This window comes from Erpetoichthys calabaricus, chromosome 1 (genome assembly GCF_900747795.2).
Source record: "Erpetoichthys calabaricus chromosome 1, fErpCal1.3, whole genome shotgun sequence".
In the NCBI taxonomy this organism is placed as follows: domain Eukaryota; kingdom Metazoa; phylum Chordata; class Cladistia; order Polypteriformes; family Polypteridae; genus Erpetoichthys; species Erpetoichthys calabaricus.
This window is the reverse complement of record NC_041394.2, coordinates 254,152,359-254,179,858: the sequence shown is the minus strand read 5'-3', so window position 1 is coordinate 254,179,858 and position 27,500 is coordinate 254,152,359. Positions and strand designations below refer to the sequence as shown.

At 37.2% G+C, this 27,500-nt stretch overlaps 1 protein-coding gene across 1 annotated transcript in view; it reads left to right on the top strand.

The window, feature by feature from the left end:
- Positions 1-27,500, top strand: part of tasor2 (transcription activation suppressor family member 2) — a 149,118-nt gene that overhangs the window by 47,236 nt on the left and 74,382 nt on the right. The window contains exons 8-11 of the mRNA XM_051930910.1: positions 8,629-8,648; positions 8,789-8,888; positions 14,841-14,941; positions 19,415-19,518. Of these exons, the coding sequence (XP_051786870.1) occupies positions 8,629-8,648; positions 8,789-8,888; positions 14,841-14,941; positions 19,415-19,518 (325 nt within the window). The remainder of the gene's footprint in view (positions 1-8,628; positions 8,649-8,788; positions 8,889-14,840; positions 14,942-19,414; positions 19,519-27,500) is intronic.

The following is a 27,500-nucleotide window of genomic DNA, read 5'->3' as shown; positions in this document are numbered from 1 at the left end:
GCTCACAATATATTTGAGGAGTTTTATTTAATAGGTAATACGTGCTCTGGTTGGGTAGCTTCTCAGCCATCTGCCAATAGCGTCCCTTGTATGAAATCAACTGGGCAAACCAACTGAGGAAGCATGTACCAGAAATTAAAAGACCCATTGTCCCCAGAAATCCGCGAACCAGCAAAAAATCCGCGATATATATTTAAATATGCTTACATATAAAATCCGCGATAGAGTGAAGCCGCGAAAGTTGAAGCGCGATATAACGAGGGATTACTGTAATAATGCTAAAACTGTATATACTGTCAAAATGTGTCATTTGTATGGTATGTTTTGAAGCACAGTGAAATGCACAATCCAACGTCAACAGTTGAGACAATAGTAGCATAATTCCTTTTTACATTTTATTGAATTTATTAAAATCAAATAAACTTGACTTGCTTGTATGGAATGTTAACAAAACTAGGTTCGAAACACATCAATCCTCACCCATGAGAAAGAGAGCTAGACCAGCAGATTAAAACTTTAAACTAGTAAAAATAAGTAAATAGATAAATTAAGGGAGAGAATCTGCTTCCTCCATTTAAATGCTTATTCTAAAATGTTATTAATTAGATCCTGCCAGGTTTTGAAAAGGTTTTGTACAGATCCTCTAAGTGAGAATTTGATTTTTTTCCAATTTCAAGCAGTATATAACATCAGTTACCCACTGACCTAAAATAGGTGAGTTAGACTTCTCTTGCTCAACTGGAAGAATCCTATGTGCCAATAGTATAGTATAAAGGCAATCAGTTTGTTTGTCCTTCTCCACTTTAAGCCCATCTAGAAGTACACCAAACACAGCTGTTAATGAATTAGGAAGGATTGTGACACCAAGGTTGTCTGAAAGAGATTTAAAGATTTTGGTCCAAAATGATGTTAATTTCGTGCACACCCAAAACATATGGCCCAATGAGGCTGGAACTTGACTGCAACGTTCGCAGGTTGGATTTTGCCCTGGAAACATTTTGGACAATTTTAAACGAGACAGATGTGCTCGATATATAATTTTAAGTTGAATAATTGTATGCTTTGCGCATATGGAGCTCGAGTGAATTCTGTGCATTGCTACCTTCCACTCCATTTCTGATATGTTGAGTGAGAGATCCTTTTCCCACCGTACTCTTGGATCTTTGAAAGGGAGGGACTGTAAAATGTTTTTATGTATTATGGAAATGCTGTCCGAGTCCTCAAGATTGATCAATATTTTTTTCTAGCATAGAGGTAGGTGTGAGATGAGGAAAATTGGGCAGGTTTTGTTTAACAGTTTCTAATTTGAAGGTAGTCAAAGAAGTGTGTTGCTGAAAAGTTAAATTTGCAGTGTAATTGTTTGTGGGATGCAAATATGTTGTCTTTGTACAGATCTCTAAGTGATTTAATCCTGAATGTTTTCCAGACATTAAAAACTGCGTACTTTTGAGAGGATGGAAAAAGGTGGTTCTTGTGCAGGGATGCCATAGATAAAAGCTTCTCTATCTTAAAATACTTCCTACATTGGTTTCTTATTCTGAGTGAATGAAGTAAAATTGGTTTCTTAGTATATTGGCGATGACTTGTATTTACTGGGGTATAAAGCAAGGAATATGAAGAAGTACTACAGGATTTTATTTCAATTGCAGACCAAGCCTGTGTATGTTCATCTATTTGTGTCAATGTCCAGGTTTTTATCGCTTGTATATTTGCCTCCCAGTAATAAAATTGAAAGTTAGGTAGAGTCGTGCCACCTTCTGCCTTAGGTCTTTGTAGGGTCACACTTTGGATACATGGATGTTTTGAATTCCAAACAAATGAGGTTATGGTTGAATCTAATTTCTTAAAAAATTATTTATTGATGTATTTTAGAATATTTTGAAATAGAAAAAGAAGCTTAGGAAGGATATTCATTTTGACAGTGTTAATTCTTCTAGCTAAAGTGAGATGAGGGGTAGACCATCTATACAAGACGGCAAAGTTTTGTTGGTAAAGACCTTTATGTTTACTAGTAATGTTTACCCCTAGGTATTTAAACTGATCTCCGATGATTAAAGGGATGGTGTCCAATCTAATATTGTGTGCTTGAGAATTCACTGGAAAGAGCACACTTTTATTCAAAGTAATTTTGAGACCAGAAATCTCTTGAAATTCTGTTAGGACTGGAGGTACAGTATTTTGTGGATCTGATATATACAGTACCATATTATCTGCATATAGAGAAATATTCTGTTCAAGTCCTTCTTTGATAATCCGCTTTATCTCACAAGCATTTGGACAGTGAACTGGCAGTGGCTCAATGGCAATTGCAAAAAGCAGTGGTGACAAGGGGCATCCTTGTCTAGTACCATGTTCTCGTTTGAAGTAGTCTGAATTAATGTTGTTAATATAAACTGAAGCTTCTGGACTGGTATACAGTAGTTTGGGTTTGGCCCGAACATTTGCGCATGGATCAAATTTCTCCAATGTAGTTAAAAGGTAATTCCATTCCACAATATCAAATGCTTTTTCAGCATCTAATGATAATAATATCTCTGGGATGTTAGACCTAGTGGGTGAATATATTACATTAAAAAGGTGTCAAAGATTGGAAGCTAAGTGTCTGCCTTTAATTAATCCAGTTTGGTCTTGTGATATTACCGAAGGAAGCACTTTCTCAACTCTTCTAGCTTGGACTTTGGAGAGTATCTTAACATCATTATTCAGAAGTGAAATTGGTTTGTATGATGCACGTTAGTAATAAGTCCTTATTTTGCTTAGGAAAGACGGTAATTAATGATTGGCGAAAAGTGTGAGGTAGCAATGTATCGTCTCTAGCTTCTGTGAATGTTGCTAATAAAAGGGTAGCTGGCTTAATTGAGAATTTTTTATAAAATTCTGCAGGGTAGCCATCAGGGCCTACTGCTTTCCCACTCTGGAGTTTATAGCATCTAGTAATTCTGATAATGCCAGAGGGTTATCCAATTCCTCTGCACGGACAGTATCTATTTGTGGTATCTGTAATGCATCCAGAAATGCATTAGATTGTGTCTTATCTTCTTTAAACTCAGTAGAATATAAGGACTTAGAGTAGTCTCTAAATATGTGCATTATATTTTTATGGTCAATGATTTTGTCTCTGCCTTTGTTGGTGATTGCTGGGATTGCATTGTGAACTTCCTGCTTGTGGATTTGTTGAACTAAGATCTTATTAGCTTTCTCTCCGTGTTCATACTAATGATGCCTTGATTTAAAAATAAACTGTTCTGTTTCTTTAGTTGTCAAGAGGTTGGGTTCTGAATGCAGAGCCTGTCTTTTCCTATGAAGTGCCTTACTTGGACACCTGGCATGTTCTTGATCTATTCTGGTAATTTCAATGATTAGCTCTGATACCTTCTTGGTTTTCAATTTACTTCTGTGGGAAAGGTATGAGATAATCTGCCCTCTTAAGAAAGCCTTCAGGGTTTTCCAGAGTATTCTTGCAGAGACCTCTGAGGATGCATTTGTCTCTAAAATAATTGATTTGCTTGGATATAAATTCTGTACAGTTCTCATCTGCTAATAAAAGTGGGTTAAGACGCCAGTTGCGAGATGAGTATGTGGGTCATAATGATTTTAGCTCCATGGTCAAAGGTGATAATAGATGATAATAGTGTTGTAATTATAAGATTTAATCACAGGCAAGAAATTATCTACAAAGAAATAATTAATTCTTGAGTAGCAGTGATGCACTGGTGAGTAGAAGGAATATGCTCTTGAGTTTGGGTTTAGAAATCTCCAGGAGTCTGATAAGTTGTGATCAGTTACAAACTGTGTAATTGTCTTTGCAGTGTTAGATGTCATCACCCCTGTGGCAGGAAATTCAGACCACAGATTCTAGGTCGGAATTTAAAATACAATTAAAATTCCCAATCATTATAATTTTATGAGTATTCACATTGGGAATGGAGGCAAATATGTTTTGGATGAAGTCCCTATAATCCACATTGGTTTCGTAGATATTTATCAAAATCACTTTACAGTTAACCCTTTAACCGCCAACTCCCTAAATATTCCCCACGCCAGGCGAAATCTGAACAATTTTCGTTTTTTTACTTTTTTACATTTTTTTTACATTTTTTACATTTATTCAAGCAGTATTGACCACTAAATGTTGTGCAAGTTCTAGAAATGGGCAAACACATAATAAAACACAAAATGTACCTTTTCTCAGGCTTCTGGATTTATTGTCTACTACAAAACGGAACAGTCAAAAGTAATTCAAAAGTCAAAAGTAGTTCAGTCAATCATAGTTTCATTCCCAGTATTTGAGTTTGCTGTGCCACAGGCCAAAGCAGGGAACTGCACAAAGTCCTGGATTGCTGGGACACTTTGAGCAGAAGGTGTTGACGTCTCTACGCTGACCCTTCTTTGAACAGACACGACAGCGTTTTTCTGAAAGTCCAAAGTCCTTACATTCATCTGGCAACACTGCTGAAATACTACTCATAGGATCCTCTTTGCCAGTGTATACACGAAATCTATAAATGTAACCTGAATTCTCAGCTAAGCAAAACATCTTGATACCAAACCGTGCCCTTTTCAATGGTAGATACTGTCGAAACTGTAAGCGGCCCTTCCACAACAATAAACTTTCATCAACTGCAACTGACGGTCCTGGCATGTAGGGCAACTGAAATGCTTCAAATAAATGATCAATCAAAGGACGTAGCTTGAACAAGCGGTCGCGGTTTGGATCTTTCTTATCTGGCTCATTTCTGTTGTCATTCAAATGAAAGAATTTCAGCAGCAAAGAGAATCGGTTACGTGTCATGACAGCTGCAAAAATAGGTGTTGCATACATAGGATCTGTAGACCAGTACATCTCAATATCTGGTTTTCTGATTATTCCCATCAACATCAAAATCCCAATGAATTTTTTCATTTCGTTTTCATCAGTGTCAAACCAAGCATGAACACGGGAATGTGGAGGTAAATTGGGATTTTTCTCAATAAACTGTGCTGCATACAGATTTGTCTGATGAACAAAATGTCTGATCAAATCAGGTGACACAAACAGCTCATAAAACTGCTCAGCAGTGTAGTTGTTTACATCAACAATAAAGCCACACGTTGCCTCAAACGGATGCAGAAAAGGTAGTTCACCTCGGGCAGCAGTCCAGTTGAGATGCTGGGGATACACCCACTCATCGCCGTCATCCGATGCGTCTTCATTCACAGTATCATGCAGCGCACGTTGCTGCTCATCATTGTCGCTAAAATCTTCTTCAGAACTGCTACAATCATGATCAGAACTGTCCAAAATCACCTGCAAAGCCTCACTTGAAGTCAGTTTACGTTTCGCCATATTCACAGCTTTCACTTTTGAATCACATCACGTGATCGGCCAATACAAGCGCAGAGTTGTCGAAATACAACGTAGTAATAATACCCACGCCAAACTGTCAGTTGTACTACGTGCCAGGCATTCACATAACCACAGGCAAATGTGCCAGATAATTCCGGCAGTATGGCGTTAGCAATAAAACAACGGTGCCGGATATATCCGGCAGAGGGCGGTTAAGGGGTTAAATAAATTACCCATGACAATCATATAGCTTCCTTCAGGATCAGATACTACATCTGATACTACAAATGAGATGGTTCTGTGTATAAGAATTCCCACACCAGTAGTTTTCTTTGTATTGCAGGAATGGAATATCTGGCAAGTCCAGTTTCCGTGCAGCCGAAACGGATCCTTTTTTAATAAGTCGGTCTCCTGTAAAAGTACTGTTTTAGCATTTAGACCTGTTAGGTGAGAAAATACTTTCTCTTTAATTCATGATTCAGACCTTTAACATTCCAGCTCACAAAATTAACTGTTTGGTCAAGGAGACATTTTTTTTAACTTTTGTTGTCATTTTGTAGTCTTAACTTAAAATAAGACAGCTTTATCCTTAATTTCCAATTTTCCCCAGAGTTACTGCCATGAAGCCTATTGTTACGTTGGCACTTATAATTTATAAGGATTAAAAGGATAGATTAGAAATAGCCTACTATCTTTCTGTCCGCCCCCCTGCCTCCCCCATTTTGCTCCCAACGTGAGGCTGGACCACATTTCACAAAGTCCCAGTCCTCTGACATACCTAGAGATGGAGCACGTCCAAAACAAAACAAGCCCCCCAGTAGTGGCGTATAAGGATTAAAATTGAGATATCTATTGACAGTACAGTCCAAAATACTATAAGCAAAAATATCTTAAACAGTCTTGAGTGAGGAAGCCCTGGGAATGATGTTCAATAGTAGCCCTGGGTAAGCATAGTAAGCCCTAATACAATAAACCCAAGGGTGTGATGATAAACAGTCTCCTTAAAAAAAAAAAATGTACACATGCATACATTTACGCATATAATTGTAATTTAAGTATAAGGAAAAAGTGGCCGAGAAGGGAAAAGGATGTATAATTATGGTACCAGTATCATTGCAAGCGGATCAAACAGCTGGTAAGGTGGTCTTTGCCATGCCAGGACAGAATTGCGACTCATGATCATATTTCAAAAAAGTCACAATCAGTTTTCCTAGTCTTTTTTTCTGCTTACTTCATAGAAGTAAAAATGTAGAGCTTGCCTTGAATGTCCACTTTCAGTTTGGCAGGATAAAAGAGGCTGTATCTGATCTCGGCTTACCGTAATCGCTGTTTAATGTTGTAAAAAGAGGCACATTTAGCAGCTGTTGAGTTTGAGAAATTAGGGAAAAAACGAATGTGGTTATTTTCAAATATAATCTCTTGTTTCTGTCTGAGAAGTAACATTATATGTGCTTTAGACTGTAATTTTTCGAAATGAAAAAAGGTTTAGAGGTATTTGATCCCCGTATGCGGTAAGCTGCTGCTGTCTCAGTGTCCTCTCCAGTTATTTTAGAGAATAGTTCAGGTACAAATTTCACTGGGTTTGGACTTTCACAATTCTCAGGGAGCCCTTTGATTCTAATATTATTCCTTTTGCATCCATCTTCCAGTGCAGCAGATCTGTCTCCCAGTACTTTGCATTCAGAATTAGCAGCCATTGCTTTTCTCTCAGTGGTAGATGGCAGTTGTTCAGCTATTTCAATTTGAGTCATGAACGTTTGCTTAATGTCTTCCAACTGACCGCCAAGTGGTCTCAGTTTATTCTCAAACTTAGACACATTTTCCTGTATTTGTTTCTCAGTTAAAGCGATTACTGAAACGTTTTTCCTGGTCTTTAATATTCCAAAGCAGCTTCTCATTTGTCTTTTGTATGTCTTTTATTTCCTTCCTTGTTTATTTATTTCTTTATATCTTTCTTTAAATCATTCTTGAGCTCCTTTATGTCTTGACTGTTGGCAGTGGCCATTGCGGTGATCATTACCTTCAGCTTGGACAGATTGTTTCAGTCTTCTCCATGATCCACAGGTGAAGTGGCAAGCCCAGGTAAAGTTGATGTACCCGGCTCGCGAGGAGTAGATGACAATGCGGAAGGCAAGGCCATTTTCAGTTTCAATGAATCTTCTTGAATCGACGCGCTATCATGACCTGACTCACTTGCAGATTTGCTCCCACTTTCGCTCTCGGCCGGATACGATGCAGTAGCACCATGTCCCGAGAAATCTGTGCTTTCGCCTATCTTTTTCAGGTCAGTCTCTGAAAGGCCGTACCTTGAGCTTGGACTTGGTGCTTGTCTAGGCTTAGATGAAGCTTTAGCCTTCTTTTCTATTTCTTTCTGAGCTCCTTTCCTGCTGCTCATGTTTATATATGCTTACATATATTGTAATTGAATGCCCTCAGGTTGAGTAAATACAGAATACCTTGGGGATGATAAAAAATATAACACCACTGCTAACGGAGTTCTACTTCAGATGTCCATCCCCCATAATGAACGAGACCAAATTCCATAACTCCTTCATGATTTTCTTTCCAGACTGATCAGCTTTTGAACAGCACACTGCCCATGTCTGATTGACACAAGCATCACTTTCGGATTCATCAAAGTCACTTTCGATTTCACTGTACATTTCAGTTTCATAGCCTGGAGACAAATTCACTTTGTCATCACTGTTTGTATCACTGTCAAGAGTGTGCAACACCTGAGCTGATGAGAAACATTTCTCATGACACGGCATTATCAGAATAGGACAAGATGTGTCTGCACTGTTGCCCGGGTAACACTCAGAATTGTCAATTATGCGAGACACGCCTGTATTGTTTCCCAAGCAACGTTTGGCACTAACACTGTTGGCACTTTTACAGGCCAAGTAATTCTCGGGTCTAACACTTTTGCGAGATGTGTCTATACCCTTGCCCGAGTGATGTTTGGGACTAACGCTTTTAGCACTGTTTTTATAGCCTGAGGTTAATAATGTGAAACAACCTCCTTAAGTACGTTTCCCATTAATTAAGATCACCTGGCAAACAAATTAACAGACCTGTCAGAGATTGATCCCAGTTTTCTAAAAAGATACAAGACAACAAGGAAGAACTTTCATTGAAAAATTAAAAAACAAATATTTATTTAACTGAAATGCTGCTGATATTTCCCTTGCATAATAATTTGGAACACAGTGTATTTTGGTTTGCAGTGATTCTTACAATACTCTTTTTGTTGGGATTTGTTAGGCACTCTGTACTTACTTTTGATTTTTTTGTCTCTGCAGATCTAATGAAGTCCAAAGGGGTATGTTGTTTTTTTTCTTTGTTTTCACCCTCTCTTTTCAGACTTGATAATTAGTAATAATAACGTTAAATAGTTATGAGTCATTTAAATTGATTTATTGGCTAGCACCAGTACAGTATAGCCTGTTTTCTTACATACAGGATTCAATCTTTGGACTGGCCAACTTACATTAAAAGACAACTCTGTGGTTTATCCTGTAACTTTAAAGTCCCTCAAAGGCGCCTTCTTTCCTACCAAGCTGTAAGTAATTGTTATTATGTTTTATTATTCAACAAATGTTTCCTGGTCAAAACAAAACATTACCCCATTTTAACTCTTTTAGGGCTAATTTTTTTTCGTTTCTTTTCTCCCAGGGCTGAATATTTTTCCAAAAACTAACTTTTTTTAAAAAAAGAACACAAAGCAATTGAAATCAATAAAAAATATTTACTTTTGACAAATTTTACTGTCTTGCATGTTGTATGAGCCTGCATACTCTATGATTTCACATACATATCACATACATTTTACACAGCAAAGTCCTGCAAAGCCTGATCTCGCTCAAAGCAGCCAGTTTCAGTCATTGCCACATTGCACTGCTTACAATATGTGTTGCTTTGGTGCCTACTTTTCAATTGTCTGTTGCTGCACTCTCTCACATATATTGTTAGTGTGTACTGTAGAGAGACAAGTCACCCGTTTGCCATTGTGCCATGCCACTGCCACCAAGTTTTCTGAATAAAACTTTGCAGCATCACGTACCTATCATTACGCTGCATAACCTGTCCAAAGCCACCAGGGGACAAAGCCCGTTTGGACCAATGCTGTCTGAAGTTATATCACCAGTTCTGTCCCATCTCTATTTTTAATGCCACAGCGTGCTTCATCTCGTCTTTTGTTGTGGGTTTCCACTTTGAAAAACGAGAATGCGATGCAAACGCAGCCCGCGATTCAAAAAATTTCTTTGCCTACCTGTTTGTCTCGTCTGACAGTAGCTGAAAAGCAGCATCAGGAGAGAGCAGCCTGAAGTAGTTCAGCAGCTGGTGATCTGTCGTGTCCAACAGCAAGCCATGCCGTCTTGTGAAGTCCGGTAGCCCACGGATCAATGTCTGTGTATTCCTCCCACGCGAACCTTGCCGTAGATGCATCGGTTGCGCGAATGGTTCAGCTGGCAGCAGATCAGCTGGCGCGGCATCGGCTGGTGTCCGATCAGCTGATGTCCGCTTCTCACTCTCTTGTTCGATCTCTTGATCACTGTCAATAAAATCCGATTCTGAAAAATCAGAGTCCGACTCCGCGATAATGCGCAAAACATTGTCTGCCGAGTGTTTTCTTTTCTGTACTCGCTTCGCTCCCTTGTGACATGTCGATGCCATCTTGCCATTGTTTACATTTCGCAACTCACGCAAGGATTAGTTGCCAAGTCAACGAGTCTAACATTCCTCCAAGCACAGAGGGAATGCCTGCGACTTGACAGTGAGTTTTGTCGCCATTAACAGCTGATTGTCGCCCTCTATCCCTGGATGTCGATTTTTGTCGACATTCGCCCTCAACCCCTGCTGTCGACAAAAGTCGACATCCGCCCTAAAAGAGTTAAATTTCAAATTCATCATAGACCTAGCCAACCCAGCTTTATTTTTTCACATGTGTTAACTTTTAAAATGTAGTCACTTTTTCATTGTGGGTTCAGATGAGCATTTGCAGGATTTACTCGCTTATACTGAGTTGGGAAGACAACCAAAATTTGTAACGACATGAGTCACACATTAAACACTGGGTGTAGTTTGGTTAACAGGTAGAAAAAATATGTTGTCATTTATATCTTAAAAAAATGTTTCTTTAGTTAAGCTGCTCAATTTGCTGTTGTATGAGACCTGTATAAAAGTCCTAGGACTTGATGAATTTCCTTAACTAACTTTTTCTATCCCATGTTGTCTCTACATGTCCCAGTTTAGTAGGGTGCTCACACAGTGCCTTCAAAGACACTTTCATTTGTGGTAAAATGGAATTTTAAACAATATGAGTGAAAATTTAGAAGAGTAAGACTGTAGCAAAGCAAAGTGATTTCATTGTTCAAAAATCATCCTTACCTGAATGATCACATGAATATATTGTTATAATAGGAATGTGGTTGAGCTGCCGTCAGGGCAGTAAGGCCCTAATTGCAGTTACAGTATACATTTTCATTGTGAATACTACATCTTTTAATTGCTGTATACTTATAAGGTTATCACAATTGTTAATCTCAGCATGCAGGAGAAAAACAAAGGTGAAGATTAATTCAGGATTTGAAAAAAAAAAAACAATGAGGAACCACTGCATTTTGGCTGTTGATAGTTAATTGAGTTTGATTTAAACTCTGCAGTAGAATTGAATATTGTTTAGATTTTATTGATTCTAAATCTGTTTCTTATTCTTACTGATTCTTGGTTCCAATTCTAATTTAGTTAAAAAAAATGTTTCAATAACAAAAAAATAACAACAATAAAAAAAAAATCTGCATACAGTGATCCCCCGCCTATCGTGGAAGTTACGTTCCAGACCCATCAGCGATAGGTGAAAATCCGCAATATAGAAAGACCATATAAATAAACATTTTTTTTATAGTTTAAGCCTTAAAATACCCCGCCCACACGCTTTAAACACATGTAAACTTATTAAAACACCCATTGTAAACACATATGATAAATGATTGATTTTGCAGAGCGACAAGCAGAACACGCAATCTTGGCAGAAGCAGCACAAAGTCAATAGCTGATCTGTCTGCTTCTCCTTAGCATGCGTTCAGCTCATCCCCCTTCACAACTCGAGCAGGAGAGACGCAAAGTGGCAAGAGCGTAGTGTGCCTCCGGGGGAGTTGAATGAAGCGATCGAGACCAGATCATCTCAGAGAGACACTTTGACGACACATGAGACTAGACATTACAACCTTAGGAAGCAAAACCTGTGAGACAGGGACTTTTGCACATCACGCCCTACTTACAAACAATTTAAAACAAGTTCACGGACATCTAACCAAGCAGTTGTTGGAAGGAGTGCTTTTGGCAGACACACTTCAGGTGCTCCCAGCTCTTAAAACAACGACAAGTAGAACATGCAGCTTGCCAGCAGCAGCTGCAGGATGCTAGCAGATGATCCGACCACTTCTCCTTAGCGTGTGTTCAGCTCACCCACCCCCACCCCCATTCAGGATGCTAGCAGCAGAAACGCAAATTGGCAAAAGGACTGCTGCTGTACAGGCTTTTAAATGATTGACTCAAAGCATGACAAGCACAACACACAGCTTGCCAGCAGCAGCAGCAAGACAGCAGCTGAACCGATCACATTTCTTTAGCATGCGTTCAGACCCCCCCTTCACAATGCAAGCAGCGTTATAAGTCCCACGAGAAAGAGATTTAACCACGCCCGGGGCAGGAAATAAAGGACAAATATTGTTTTTACAAAAGTTTTAAAGGTAAAATAAAAATAATGCATATGTAACAATTCCCATGAAAATAACAGTCTCTTTAAATTGTTTATCCGGTAAACCAAACCCGGGGGTGGGTGAGTGAAGCGAGCAGAGGGCGGAGCCACCTAGTAGTAGTAGTAATAATAATAACAATAATAAATCCGCGATGTAGCAGGGGTGCGATAGCTGAACTGCGATATAGTGGGGATCACTGTATCAGCCTTTTCTGTTAGTATATGTGACTGCTCTGTTCATATTGTGTTTTCAGCAGTTAAGAACCTCTCTTAATAGGGATAGAAGAGGCTCTGATAGTAAAGGATATATAGTTCATTTGACCATGCTCTAGTCGACTGTTTTAAGCTATCTATTTGCATGGTTTCTCCTTGTGTGTGTGTGTGTGTGTGTGTGTGTGTGTGTGTGTGTGTGTGTGTGTGTGTGTGTGTGTGTGTATCACTCATTTTAATTTTCAGATTCAGGTTTAAAGGCACTTAGTCCAATGCAAACACTTTAAATAAAGCTGAATGTCTTGAAGTGTCACAATGCAACCACAAATTGGCAGGGGTCAATTTGCAAATAAAAAGGAGTGAAACTGAGTATGAATTAACAAAACAATCCAACTCAATTTCCTAAATGTTTGTATTGATTTTAGCACAGTAATACACTTCAGTGTGTCCTTAGCCTTCAGTTTAAGAAAGTTTAGTGTTCAGTTTAGGAAAGTTTAATAAAGTTCCTTTTAAAATACACTTTAAACTCCAGGCACAGTCTGTGTCTAGAATTCTGTCAGTGTGCTTGCCCAGCTTTGTTCAGATTTCTGAATGCTGCAGAGGAACCTTAACATGCTTTGACATCCTATATATGCATTCAAGCCTAACAAAACATAATGAAAGTAACTAAGTAAAAAAAGCACACTTATAGTGATTATAACAGAGATATTAGATGCTCTTGCAGCAAGCAAAAGACATTGCTTACCAAATACAGTAAATATGTTCATGAAATTAGTGCATTCAAGATCTGAATTTTTGGGAATTAATACATTTGTGCACAACACCCACAATTGTGCACCAAATTTTAAGCCCTCATGTAACTTTATTTAAAATGTACACCACCGTGTCCTATTGCATAACTCTATTTCAATGTGAGTGTTTTAATTAAAATTTAGCTCTTGGTCATTTTATAAGGCTTGGCAATAACATAGCCTTTTTTAAGACTTGTACTTATAATTTGAGTGTACAAAATATACTGGATGAATTGTCTTCTACAATAAACAGTATATCAGAACAATGCATATGGAGAAAAGGCTCCTTAATCTTTACTCTGAGTGCCCTGTGAAAGAGCTCTGAAACAAAACAGTCCCTGCCTTCCGCCATAGTTAAACTATATGCATGTGTGATTATGTACATTTTAGAAAAAACACAGTAGTCATGATAAGTAAAATATGAAGCTGTGTGAAAACAGTAAAAATTAGTAACTGTGTCATCCCTACCAGTTAACATTACCCAAGTGCAGTGTGCTAGTGCTAACTGAAGCACTTGGGCCAGAAGAGTGCAAGACATTGAAGACATTATATTCTTTTAAATTGATGCTGTGCTGTAGTAAATGTTTCAACATAATTTTTTTCAGCCTTATGGAAATGGTGGCTCTGAGGCTTATGGAAGTAGTGGCTCTGAGGCTAGGGATCTGTACTGGGAATTGGAAGGTTGCTGGTTCGAATTCTGTAAACACCAAAATTGACTTTACTCTTTTGGGTCCTTGAGCAAGGCCATAAACCTGCAATTTCTTTATCCTTGGTAAAACATTAATAAGCATCCAGCCCTGCAAGCAGATCCACCAACTTGCAGGGAAAACTTGGGGGTTGGTGACTGAATTGGCACGCCAGCTACAATAAAAACCTCATACTGTTCCAGTGTGGTGCTGATGTGTCACCCGTTGCACAGTCTCAGTCTGGGTGGTTTGTCATGTGCTGGTGTGGCAACGCGCTTTATCAGTGCATGCTCCCAAAAGTCTCTCTCTTACAAGAAATTCTCACCACAATTGCTTCAATTTGCATTGTCATTATTTTCTGTAATGAAATGTAGCCACACTTTTGAGCATTTCCTGCAGCCTGTTGTTCATGTCACAGGTGCTGAGCAAAACAAATCGATACTGTTGATTCATGACATGGACTACTCTGTTGTTACAGTTCAGGTCCAGGGGAAATGTGTGTGTCTGCATCAAGGATGTTTATGAAACTCGCGTAATTATTTGAAAATGTATGCATAGGAATCAATCAAGAAGTTCAAGCTTGTATTCGATTTCTTGATATTTAGAAATTTACAACTGGTTATTTGAAACCAGTTCTCTAGACTAAACCCTACTCAGCGGTAAGACATTTCATTTCTAGCTTTAATACCTCTTTTCATAGTTAAATTAACATTTACCATTTTTTCTCCCATTACATATGCATACTGACACATCAGTTCACCAATTCCTATTTTAGTATTTGAAGTGTTTGACTAATATGTTCAATAAGATATGAGTAACTTTTGTTTACAGATTGCAATATTTGCAATAAACATTTCAACATATGAATTTTCTATCCTGTTTGGTTTTTTTTGCGTCTTATTGTTGTCCGGTTTTAAGTTGACAGGACTTTGCAACTCCAGGCAAACCTTGATTTGAGGGGTTTTTGTGCATTTAAATATGTTATGCTAAATTGATTCAGTTTATGAGTTGTTAAGTAAAATATTATGTTGTTTTAAACCTATTGCTTTTTCATTTGCATGCAGAGCTGCAGAAATTATCATCAGCAATGTCATTCGTATATGTGATTTGAAGACCATATTACCTCAAGCAGTATTTGACAAAGAAAGTTATACTGCAGATGAAGGTAACAAATACCTGTCAATACCTTTTTCAGATAAGATACACTGTAACAAAAAAACAACAAATCTACATCAGACAGTGGCATTAGCTGCTTCTGAAGTTCTTAAATAACATTAAGTTTGATGTATCTTTCAAAATGAAGAAGTCTTTTTTAACAGGTTTTCTTAAGAAGTGTTGGTCTAATAAGGTTTTAGTAAATAATGATGACATATGTAGACCTTGACCTTATGTCTGTCTTGTGGGCATGAATATGTTATAGATTCCATTTCCGTTGCACTTCAGACATATGAGGAAAAAATGTCAAATATGTGTTAGCTTGCCTGGCCTGGCAGGATTTCTATGTTTGTAGGCTTAAAGTCTCCATTTTTTTTTGTGTTTTCTGTCCTATCATATTTATGAGCATAAGTTAAATATTTGTTTTTGAAGTTCAGTTTTTTTATTCCATTATTTTTTTTAGTTTATTATGGTGTAAGGGCCTCAGTCCTTCAGTGCTTGTACATTACAAACATGTAGTTTCCATTTTATTAACCTGATTTTCTTCAGGGCTCATTGTTCTTGGAGCAAAGAAAATCCCTTAAACAGACAACTTGAAAACACTAAATAAGCATGACCGAAATCATTACCATTTACAGCAGAGTTTAGGACTTAGAAAGGACTTTGAAACTTTTTTGTAGAAAACATTGTCTGGAAAATATTCTTATTTTTCTGCTAGAACATCAGCTTACCCAACATTAAAGAATGTGTAAAGATCAGAACGGCTCAAGAGTAGTTGCAGTTGTCATTTTAAGTTTACATACCCTGGTAGAATTTATAAGATGTGTACCAAGCTTTAAAGAAAAGATGACTGATTAGGCAAAAGACATTTTATTTACTTTTATTGGAATCCAAATTAAACTAGAAGGTATCACAGAATAGCATAACCATTAAACAGAAAATAGTAATAAGGAAAATAATGAGATTGTCCCTTTTCAAGTTTGCATACCCTTAGTTCTTACACTAGAATTACCAGAGCCTACGAGAAAACTCGTAAATTCGGGCCACCTTAAATCCGTTTGCACCTCTCTGTCAGCGTCTTTTGTCCTGTAAATGTGCCGATTAAGACAAGCAGCAAGCAGCCTGCTATTCCATCCCCCCATCGTCTCAGAACGTTCACAAAGTTCTCCTAGCTCATGCCTTGATTGATTATCTGGGGGTGAAGTGCTGGAGTTTGAGTGGAAATAATAGATTGTTATTTGGAACACATGCATTTCATGTGTGTTCCATTTCTACAGTAATCTGTATAAACACATTGTTAAAACAAACTTTTTCATATTTTAGTAATAAATGTTACAAAATGTAGGCATAAACTATAGAATGGGTGAAGCCTAAAGTCCAAAGAGCAAATACGCACTTTCACAAAAGGTTTAAGGACGATACAACAGCTTCCGTGGCGTAGCGGTAAGATTTGCTGACTTGTAATCAAGAGTCCCCGGTTCGATTGCAACTGCCTCCTATATTTGCCGTTTTCAGTAGTGAGCTGCTGTTATTGTTAATATTATACAGTACACACATACATTTGGTTTGTATCTGTAACAGCTGCTGTACGTTTATAAGACTTGTAAAAGTTACCGTATTTTTTTTTTTTTCACTTTTATTCTCTCAGTCACGACCACGATGCATACTGCCGGCCCCCCATAACCCCCCAACTCCGGGATCTAACGCTGTTACTTTTTATCTGAAACTTGGAATAACTTTAGATGTGAATGGTGTTTTGAGGCAGTGGAACTAGACATTCTCTGATCTAGATGGATAAAAGACATAGGTAAATATGATATTTGGAATAACTCATTTTATGACCTGTATAGTACATTTCGGAAAACATTGTGGCACGGATGCAACATTATTCATATTCATTTGCATAACATCTTGCGGTAGTAATCACTGACCACATGTTTCGCGTGTTTTTTTTTTTTCCCCCCGATCTTGCCGATCTGATGCTGTTCGTTTTCAAATAATATTGCATTAGTGCGATGATGTTTTCTGAGTGGTACTATTCAGGTCATAAAATGATTTCTTCAAAATGTCACATATATTGTCTCTTTCTTTCAGGTGTGTAATAGAAACCACAGCACAGAGAGAAGTATGCGCATTGCAACAGGTACACATGTCGTAAATGTAGGAAGGACGGTTCTTGCGTGTGTGTAAACTGTTAACATTTGAATCTGATGACTGCATATAGCGCTGAACTGACCTCTGTACTATTCTTTCCTCTGCATGTCCTGGAGTACAAACATCACCATACAGCAACATGTGGGGACTGGCAAGATTGGGGGGACAAAAAACACGCGAAACACACGGTCAGTGATTACCACCGCAAGATGTTATGCGAATGAATATGAATAATGTTGCATCTGTGCCCTGATGTTTTCCGAAATGTACTATACAGGTCATAAAATGAGTTATTCCAAATATCATATACAGTATACCTATGTCTTTTATACATCCAGATCGGAGAACGTCCAGTTCCATTGCCTCAAAACACCACTCACATCTACAGTTATTCCCAATTTCAGATAAAAAGTAACAGCATCAGATCCCTGAGAAGGGCGGTAGTATGCATCGTGGTCGTGACTGAGAGAATAAAAGTGAAAAAAAAAGGTAACTTTTACAAGTCCTATAAACGCACAGTGTCTGTTGCAGACACAAACCAAATGTATGTGTTTATTTTATAATATTAACAATAAGAGCAGCTCACTACTGAAAACGGCAAATATAGGAGGCAGTCGGGATTGAACTGGGGACTCTTGATTACAAGTCAGCAAATCTTTCCGCTATGCCACGGAAGCTGTTGCATCGTCCTTGAACCTTTTTGTGAAAGTGTTTATTTGATCTTTGGACTTCAGTCTTCACACATTTTATAGTTTATGCCTACATTTTGTAACATTTATTACTAAAATATGAAAAAGTTTCTGTTTTAACAATGTGTTTACACAGATTACTGTAGAAACGGAACACACATGAAATGCATGTGTTCCAAATAATGATCTATTATTTCCACTCTAAAACTTCAGCACTTCACTCCCAGATAATCAATCAAGGCATGAGCTAGGAGAACTTTGTGAACGTTCTGAGACGATGGGGGGATGGAATAGCAGGCTGCTTGTCTTAATCGGCACATTTATAGAGCAAAAAATGCGAACGGATTTAAGGTGGGCTGGATTTGCGAATTTTCTCGTAGGCTCTGGTAATTCTAGTGTAGATACTGTTTATTGCATCCTTTTACATCAATGATGGTAAGCAGTCTTCTGTGATAGTTGTGGATGAGGCCCTTTATTTTCTCAGGTGGTAGAGCTACCCATTCCTCTTGGCAAAAAGCTTCCTGATCCTGTACATTCTTGGGGTATCTTGCATGAACTGCATGTTTGAGATCTGCCCTAAGTGGCTCAATGAAATTGAGGTCAGGAGACTGTAATGCCCACTCCATCACCTCCATTTTTTTCTGCTTTAGCCACTGAAGGGTCGTCTTGGCCTTGTGTTTTTGATCAGTGTCATATTGGAAGATCCAAGTGTGTCCCATGCGCAGCTTCTGGAATGATTAATGCAAGTTGTCCTGTTTTCCGGTAACATGCTGCATTCAATTTTCACTAAATTACCTGTGTCGCTGTAGCTCACACACCCCTGGAACGTAAGAGATCCACCTCTATGTTTCACAGTAGGGATGATATACTTTTGGTCATGGGCCTTGTCGCATCCTTTCCAGATATGGCGTTTATGGTTGTGACTAACGGCACAATCCCTAACTTTCCACTATTGACAGGCATTTTCAGATCTACGGATATCTTTTTATATCCTTTTACTGATTTATACAGTTCAACAGCCTTTTCTTGGAGGTGCTTTGACAGTTCTTTTGTCTTCTCCATGGCATAGTGTGCAGCAAAGGTAGTGTAGTTCTGCATGAATTTAATTTGACTATTTATACACAGACACTGATTACAATTGAAGAGGTTACAGATGTGGTCACTCTCTCTTAATTATCCTTAATTTGAACCTGAGTGTTCCAACTTGTGTGTATATTATCAGCCCCAACATTCAAGGGTATGTAAACGTTTGATCAGGCCCATATGGGTGATTTCAGTTATTATGATTTAAAAAGTGCACATACAATTATGTGGTAATAAACTGTCTCACCTGAGCACACTCCCTAATTAAAAGGAAAGCGTTGTGCATGATTAATTATTTGCAGAAATGAATGCACTGTCTAGGTAAAACACTATATTTAATACATTACAATATTTAGACATAGATTTTATTTTATTTTTACAGCAGCTGTCTTGTATATAATAAATATAAATTTGTTTAGAGAAAATGTTAAGTTGATCATCATTTTTGGACCTGCTTTTTATTCACAAGCTTTGCTAAAAATGAAGAAAAAATATTCAAGTATACAAGAATATTGGATATCCAGAACTCACTTATTTTTATCTTTATAAAATTGCAGTTTGCATAAGTGAAGTCTACTGCAGTTTGTATGAAGTGGTCACATCTAAAAATAAAGGTTGCAAGCTTCATGTGTTATCTCAAGAACTGAAAAATAAAGACTTGGTAAGCCTTTAACAAAAAATAACTACTGTTACCAACATAAATTCATATTATTCATTAAATTCATTTATTAATTGTAAATGCCAGACTGTCTTAATTATCATTATTGGGTTGCTATGCTAACTGTAATAATGAATGCTTAAAATAATTAGCATTAAAAGTCTGCAAACTAAGTAAAGAAAGATGATTACTCTTGTATGCATTCCATGTTTTATTTTCACTTTGTGCCACATGATGAACCATGTTTGTTAAATGTACAAACCAGAGTACCTATGTAGATCTAGATTAGTTAATCTGTCATACTGTATGCTGAAAACCTAGAATTGTCTTCTTGTTCTCCATCCATCCATTTGCCAACCCGCTGAATCCGAACACAGGGTCACGGGGGTCTGCTGGAGCCAATCCCAGCCAACACAGGGCATAAGGCAGGAAACAATCCTGGGCAGGGTGCCAACCCACCGCAGGACACACACCCACACACCAAGCACACACTAGGGCCAATTGAGAATCGCCAATCCACCTAACCTGCATGTCTTTGGACTGTGGGAGGAAACCGGAGCGCCCGGAGGAAACCCATGCAGACATGGGGAGAACATGCAAACTCCATGCAGGGAGGACCCGGGAAGCAAACCCAGGTCCCCAGATCACCCAACTGCGAGGCAGCAGCGCTACCCACTGCGCCACTGTGCCGCCCCTTCTTGTTCTCCATTTTTTTTAATAATTCAATAAAATCTAGCCTGTGTAGACAACATATACAGTATGTTTATATTAGGGATGCTGCATTTTTTACTAAGAAAGACTCAGTCAGTGAATTGGCCAATCACAAAAACAATCTTTTCGGCCCCTGCTTTTCTAAGGTTTACAGTAATTACAGTAGTTGAGCCAGCGCATGTTTTTTTTTCCAGCAAACTTCCTGCAGCATATATGAAGAGCAGTAAGTAGAGGCTTGTTTTAACACTTAGCAGAGAAGGAGAGGCGACTGCAGTATTAGCCTTTATATTAAAAAAGAGTGGAGTATAAACTGAGAAAAAGGAATTGGAGGAGTCATTCTGAGCAGGTAGACAAACGGCAAGAAAAGCTTTTTAATGAATTCAGACCTGTTTATTTTATCTTTTATATTAAAATGGACACCATTTGAGTTTGGACAGCAAAGTACAGCAGCTTACATTTTTAATTGGAAAAAGAAAAGATAAAAACGATTGCTAGTTAGTAAACAATAGGCTTGTTAGCTTAACAGCAAAATGCGTCTTTTACTTATTAGTCTTACTTATTAGCATGTTAGTCTTATGTCATCTTGATAAACAGCTTATGAAAATTTGATACATTTGCAGCTATTTTAAAGATTTGTACTGTGTTTATTATATGCTTCTGTATGTCATACAGTTTTGGTAAGAAACAAGTACTACATAATTAAAATGGTAATCCATATTTATAATTACACCTTGAGAATTACAATTATTATTTATTACAAAAACCTGTATAAATGTAGTATATTTTAACAGCAATAAAGCTATAGTGCAAATCATGATTCAAAATGATTAAAACCTATAAGTGCATGTATATTTACATTTAAGCAGTGTTTGATTGCCATATATCAATTGATTGTGTGAGGGGGGAAAATAAAATATATAGTAAAAAGGCTCTATATATGCGCCTGACCCGACACGGAGGCACACGTATATAAAATAAATACATTTTTATTTTCTTCAGCTGGAGGGTATGTCTTCCCCGTTTCCCCCAGCCACAACACAGTCCCAAAAGACCAACACACAAAAGCAAAGCACTCTTCCTCTGTACCACCACTCCTCCCAGGCAACCTCGTCCTCCTCCACCTGACTCTGGCCGCTGAGTGGTGGTTGTTGGCTCCTTTTATTGGGCACCCAGTGAAACTAGTGCCCAGAAGGGTCCAGCAGCTCCTGCTGCAGCACCCCCTGGCGGCACCTCCGGAACCCAACAGGGCTGCACAAAACTCCAACCCCCATGAAGCCCTATGGGAGTCTGAGGCACTGCTCTAACCCAGAGAGGCTTCCATCTAGCGTCCAGAGGGAGATGTTGTGTTTCCCATGCTTGCTCCCCTGGTACATATGCTGCAGGGGCGTCCTGGCCATCCGTCACAATATATACATACATATACACACACACTTTTATTTGTTGTTAGAGAAATTGTGAAAAGTACTTTTATTTAATTACGCCTTGTTTCAGATAGGTACATTACAGAAAAAAATTAAACAATATAACAACTTGTAATTGTGAGAAACATTTTCTTTTCTTTTATGACAAATGTATTATTGATGTATTTTATTAGTTGAATTGTGTATTTTAAGGTAATTTGATGTATTTTAGTATTTTTGTGGTCACTGAAAAATAAGCCTACAGAATTTTATTTTATTTTTTTAACTAGCAAAATACCCGCGCTTCGCAGCGGAGAAGTAGTGTGTTAAAGAGGTTATGAAAAAAAAAGGAAACATTTTAAAAATAACGTAACATGATTGTCAATGTAATTGTGTTGTCATTGTTATAACTGTTGCTGTCTTTTATATATATATATATATATATATATATATATATATTTATATATTTATATATATATTTATATATTTATATATATATTTATATATATATATATATATTTATATATTTATATATATATTTATATATATATATATTTATATATATATATATATATATATATATATATATATATTATATATATATATATATTTATATATATATATATATATATATATATATATATATATATATATATATATATTATATATATATATATATATTTATATATATATATATTTATATATATATATATATATATTTATATATATTTATATTTATATATATATTTATATATATTTATATATATATATATATATATTTATATATATATATATATATATATATATATATATATATATATATATATATTATATATATATATATATATATATTTATATATATATATATATATATATATTTATATATATATATATATATTTATATATATATATATTTATTTATATATATAATATACACACACACATAAACACACACATAAGACTTACTGACTGAAACGGGCTTTCATTGACAATCATGTTACGTTATTTTTAAAATGTTTCCTTTTTTTTTCATAACCTGTTTAACACACTACTTCTCCGCTGCGAAGCGCGGGTATTTTGGTAGTGTATATATATATATATATATATATACATATATATACATATATACACATAATTACATTCATTGCATTCCTAGTCTGAATCACAATGTGATTGTATGGGTGGTTACCTGGCACTGTAGGGTTGCCACCCGTCCTTTAAAATACGGAATCGTGGCGCGTTTGAGAATGAAATTGCGCGTCCCGTTTTGAATCAATACTGGACGGGATTTATCCCGTATTTTTTTTATCATTTTTTTTTTAAAGCAGCGTCTCATGCAAATCATCCCACACGCATTTTATAAAAATGCCTCCTTTCCTACTTTTGATTGGGTAATACTTGATGTCATCGTTAGTTTGATTGGTGTTTTTAACTGTCCAGTGAGGAGGGCGTGTCTTTTAACTACAGTCTGCAAAGTGTTGGCACTGAGATGTGGCGTCAGCGCCATAGTTGAAGCCCCTAACGTTGCGGTCAGCAAGTCGGCTAACATCCGCCATGTGCCGTCTTTCATTTGCGAGAAGCAGATCATAGAATGGTTGAAACTGTTGCCCCTAACGTTGCGCCACGGCGTGTGGTTCGTTTATACCTCGTGTCTTCTCATTAAACTTTTATCTCGCGAATATGTTATTGCAATCCGCAGCGGGAGCGTTTCTATAAACTTAATTTAAAGTTACGTTTTACACCGTGCTTTGTTTCCCTTATGAACATGCTTGTATGCTTAACTCGCTCCGTTCTCAATTGTTTAATTAATTTTTTGCTCTTCGCTGTTTGCGGCTGTTCCTCCATTTCCCCCCACTTCGTTCTTTTATCTCGCGAATATGTTATTGCAATCCTTAATGGGAGCGTTTCAATAAACTGATTGAAAATAGTTTTGCATTTACCTTTTTAGTAAAAGGCGAGCTTTTAAGCCTGAGAAATCACCCCGTAAATGCACACGTTTAATTGGACATGTGTTAATATGTATGGTTACACAGTATTAAAAGACAGTGAACAACGTCAGTTACCTTTGTTCCCGCATTTGATAAAAGGTGAGCTTTTAAGTCTGAGAAATCACCCTGTAAATGCACACGTTTAATTGCACATGTGTTAATATGTATGCTTACACAGTATTAAAAGACAGTCAAAAATTAACGTCATTTACCTTCGTTCCCACGTGCGACTCGTGCTGTAAATCTCTTCCTTGTTTTTAGTTGACGTGATTACGTAGGAGGCGTGATGACGCGATACGTGACTCCGCCTCCTCCATTACAGTGTATGGACAAAAAATATGTTCCAGTTATGACCATTACGCTTTGAATTTCGAAATGAAACCTGCCTAACTTTTGTAAGTAAGCTGTAAGGAATGAGCCTGCCAAATTTCAGCCTTCCACCTACACGGGAAGTTGGAGAATTAGTGATGAGTGAGTCAGTCAGTCAGTCAGTGAGGGCTTTGCCTTTTATTATTATAGATAAAAAATGAACCATTAAGACCAGTGTTCTGTATTTTAGTTTAATTATAAAAGTACACTTTAATATAGACATAAGTAGAAATACTCAATATATTGGGAACTAAATGTTCATTAATAATAACAACATCGGAATCGGTCAGATGATATAATTTATGCTTGACAACTTTGTCAGTTCACTAAATATTTTAAATATATTTTTCATTGTTTGGTGAGGCAGACATTAAGCTGCAGAAAAGCACACATGCAAGTACACCCCCTTGCGTTCACACCAAAAAAAAAAAACGGGGTTTCCTATTTTTGCCAACAGGATCACTGTACGTGTTGTTTATTCATTGGGCAGGTATTGTTAGTAAAGCAGCATGTCAGCCATGTGGTCATATTTTTCTGTGAAAAAGGAATACAGCAGGGTTTCTATCTACTCTACCTGCCAAATCTATGGAAAACAGTGGCATTAAAAGTTTAGGCTGCAAGGCTTACTCTTTTCAGCTTGCTGTAAATGAAGGCGTGTTGAGCCAGAGAACCATCTCCGACTATGCTGCCACTGGTAGATGAATAATGCTGCTTAGCAACAAGGTTATTATAGTTTTGCTTTTTTATGTATTTATTTCTACATTTTCCAGACCATACTTGGAAATTCAGTTTAGTTTTAGTTTTCCTTCATTGTGTATTTGTAGTTTTAATTTAGTTTTTATTTCATAAAGACATTTCTAATTTATCTTGTATCTATTACTTTCCATTTCAGTTTTAGTAATTGGGGTCTTGTTAAAGAGCCACTATGGAGTTTAGTTTTGTGTTACAGTCAAACAGAACTGTACACTTAACAGGTTTGGATATGAGTTTAATTTTAGTGGAAACTTCTACACTACATGGTTTACTATCTGTTTGTTGGTTTTGTCAGATAAAAACAAGCATAATTGAAACAAGATAGTGAATATAAACAATTTTATACTATTTTATAATTTTTAAAAATATTTTCTATGTCATTTGTACTGAACAAATGTGCGCTGACTGATGGCATTTTTCATCTTTTCCTTTTCTTGTCCAGAATGGGCCAATTTGTGATTCTCCCATACTTGACTTTATTTTCTACCAGCCATATTGATCTCTTGATTCCATCTCAGGCACATAAAATTTATAGACAGAATTGTGCTACCTGCAGGCCTGAAAAGATATCAAAAATCAGAAAATAGATTCTGTTGTGTTCTGACAGGTGTGATAATGAAAATTATGGAGGCTTAGGAAAAACAGGGTTCTTAAGCTTCAATCAGTGTGCAGACTCCACCTAGCTGTATTGAGGGAAACAAAGAAAAACAAGTATGTAGTATCAAGGTTAGGGGCAGTGAGACTTGAATAGGCCACACATAAGAACAGTAAACCCTTAAAGAGCAGGTAATAGGAGTATGAACAGCCACAAAATGACAGAAACAGCATCTGGGATTAGAAACAATATACACATTTTCTAAACTGGCTTATCCAGAGCAGAATTGCAGGAATCCTGGAACCTAACCCAGCAGGTTTGGATGCAAGGCAGGAAAAAATCCCTGGTTTGCAATATGTATGATATGGCTGATATTAAGAACAAACAGATTATAATATTTCAGCTATATTTTGAAAGAGATTGGAAAGAGGGGGACAAATATTTTAAAACATACAGTTAGGTCCATAAATATTTGGACAGAGACAACTTTTTTCTAACTTTGGTTTTGTACAGTACCACAATGAATTTTAAATGAAACAACTCAGATGCAGTTGAAGTGCAGACTTTCAGCTTTAATTTAGTGGGGTGAACAAAACGATTGCATAAAAATGTGAGGCAATTAAAGCATTTTTTTAACACAATCCCTTCATTTCAGGGGCTCAAAGGTAATTGGACAAATTAAATAACTGGAAATAAAATGTTCATTTCTAATACTTGGTTGAAAACCCTTTTCTGGCAATGATAGCCTGAAGTCTTGAACTCATGGACATCACCAGATGCTGGGTTTCCTCCTTTTTAATGCTCTGCCAGGCCTTTACTGCAGCGGCTTTCAGTTGCTGTTTGTTTGTGGGCCTTTCTGTCTGAAGTTTAGTCTTCAACAAGTGAAATGCATGCTCAATTGGGTTAAGATCAGGTGACTGACTTGGCCATTCAAGAATTTTCCACTTCTTTGCTTTAATAAACTCCTGGGTTGCTTTGGCTGTATGTTTTGGGTCATTGTCCATCTGTTTCATGAAAAGCAGCCCAATCAATTTGACTACATTTAGCTGGATTTGAGCAGACAGTATGTCTCTAAACACTTCAGAATTCATTCAGCTGCTTCTGTCCTGTGTCACATCATCAGTAAACACTGGTGTCCCAGTGCCACTGGCAGCCATGCATGCCCAAGCCATCACATTGCCTCCACCATGTTTTACAGATGATGTGGTATGCTTTGGATAATGAGCTGTTCCATGCCTTCTCTCTTTCTTGCCATCATTCTGGTAGAGGTTGATCTTGGTTTCATCTGTCCAAAGAATGTTTTTCCAGAACTGTGCTGGCTTTTTTAGATGTTCTTTAGCAAAGTCCAATCTAGCCTTTCTATTCTTGAGGCTTATGAGTGGCTTGCACCTTGCAGTGCAACCTTTGTATTTACTTTCATGCAGTCTTCTCTTTATGGTAGATTTGGATATCGATACGCCTACCCCCTGGAGAGTGTTGTTCACTTGGTTGGCTGTTGTGAAGGGGTTTCTCTTCATCATGGAAATGATTCTGCAATCATTCACCACTGTTGTCTTCTGTGGACGTCCAGGCTTTTTTGTGTTGCTGAGTTCACCAGTGCTTGCTTTCTTTCTCAGGATGTACCAAACTGTAGATTTTGCCACTCATAATATTGTAGGAATTTCTCGGATTAGTTTTTTCTGTTTTCACCTGCATGGAGAGCTCCTTTGTCTGTTCACAGCAAAATCTTCCACATGCAAGCACCACACCTCATTCCAGGCCTTTTATCTGCTTAATTGATAATGACATAACGACGGACTTGCCCACACCTGCCCATGAAATAGCCTTTGAGTCAATTGTCCAATTACTTTTGAGCCCCTGAAATGAAGGGATTGTGTTAAAAAATGCTTGCCTCACATTTTTATGCAATCGTTTTGTTCACCACTGAATTAAAGCTGAAAGTCTGCACTTCATCTGCATCTGAGTTGTTTCATTTAAAATTCATTGTGGTAATGTACAGAACCAAAATTAGAAAAAAGTTGTCTCTGTCCAAATACTTATGGACCTAACTGTAATTCTGCTACTGGATTATTTTCACAATTTCAGGTAGTTTGAGCTGTGAATGTAAACTTAAAAAAAAAAAAGATTAATCTATACTAATAAAAGGCAAAGCCCTCACTGACTGACTGA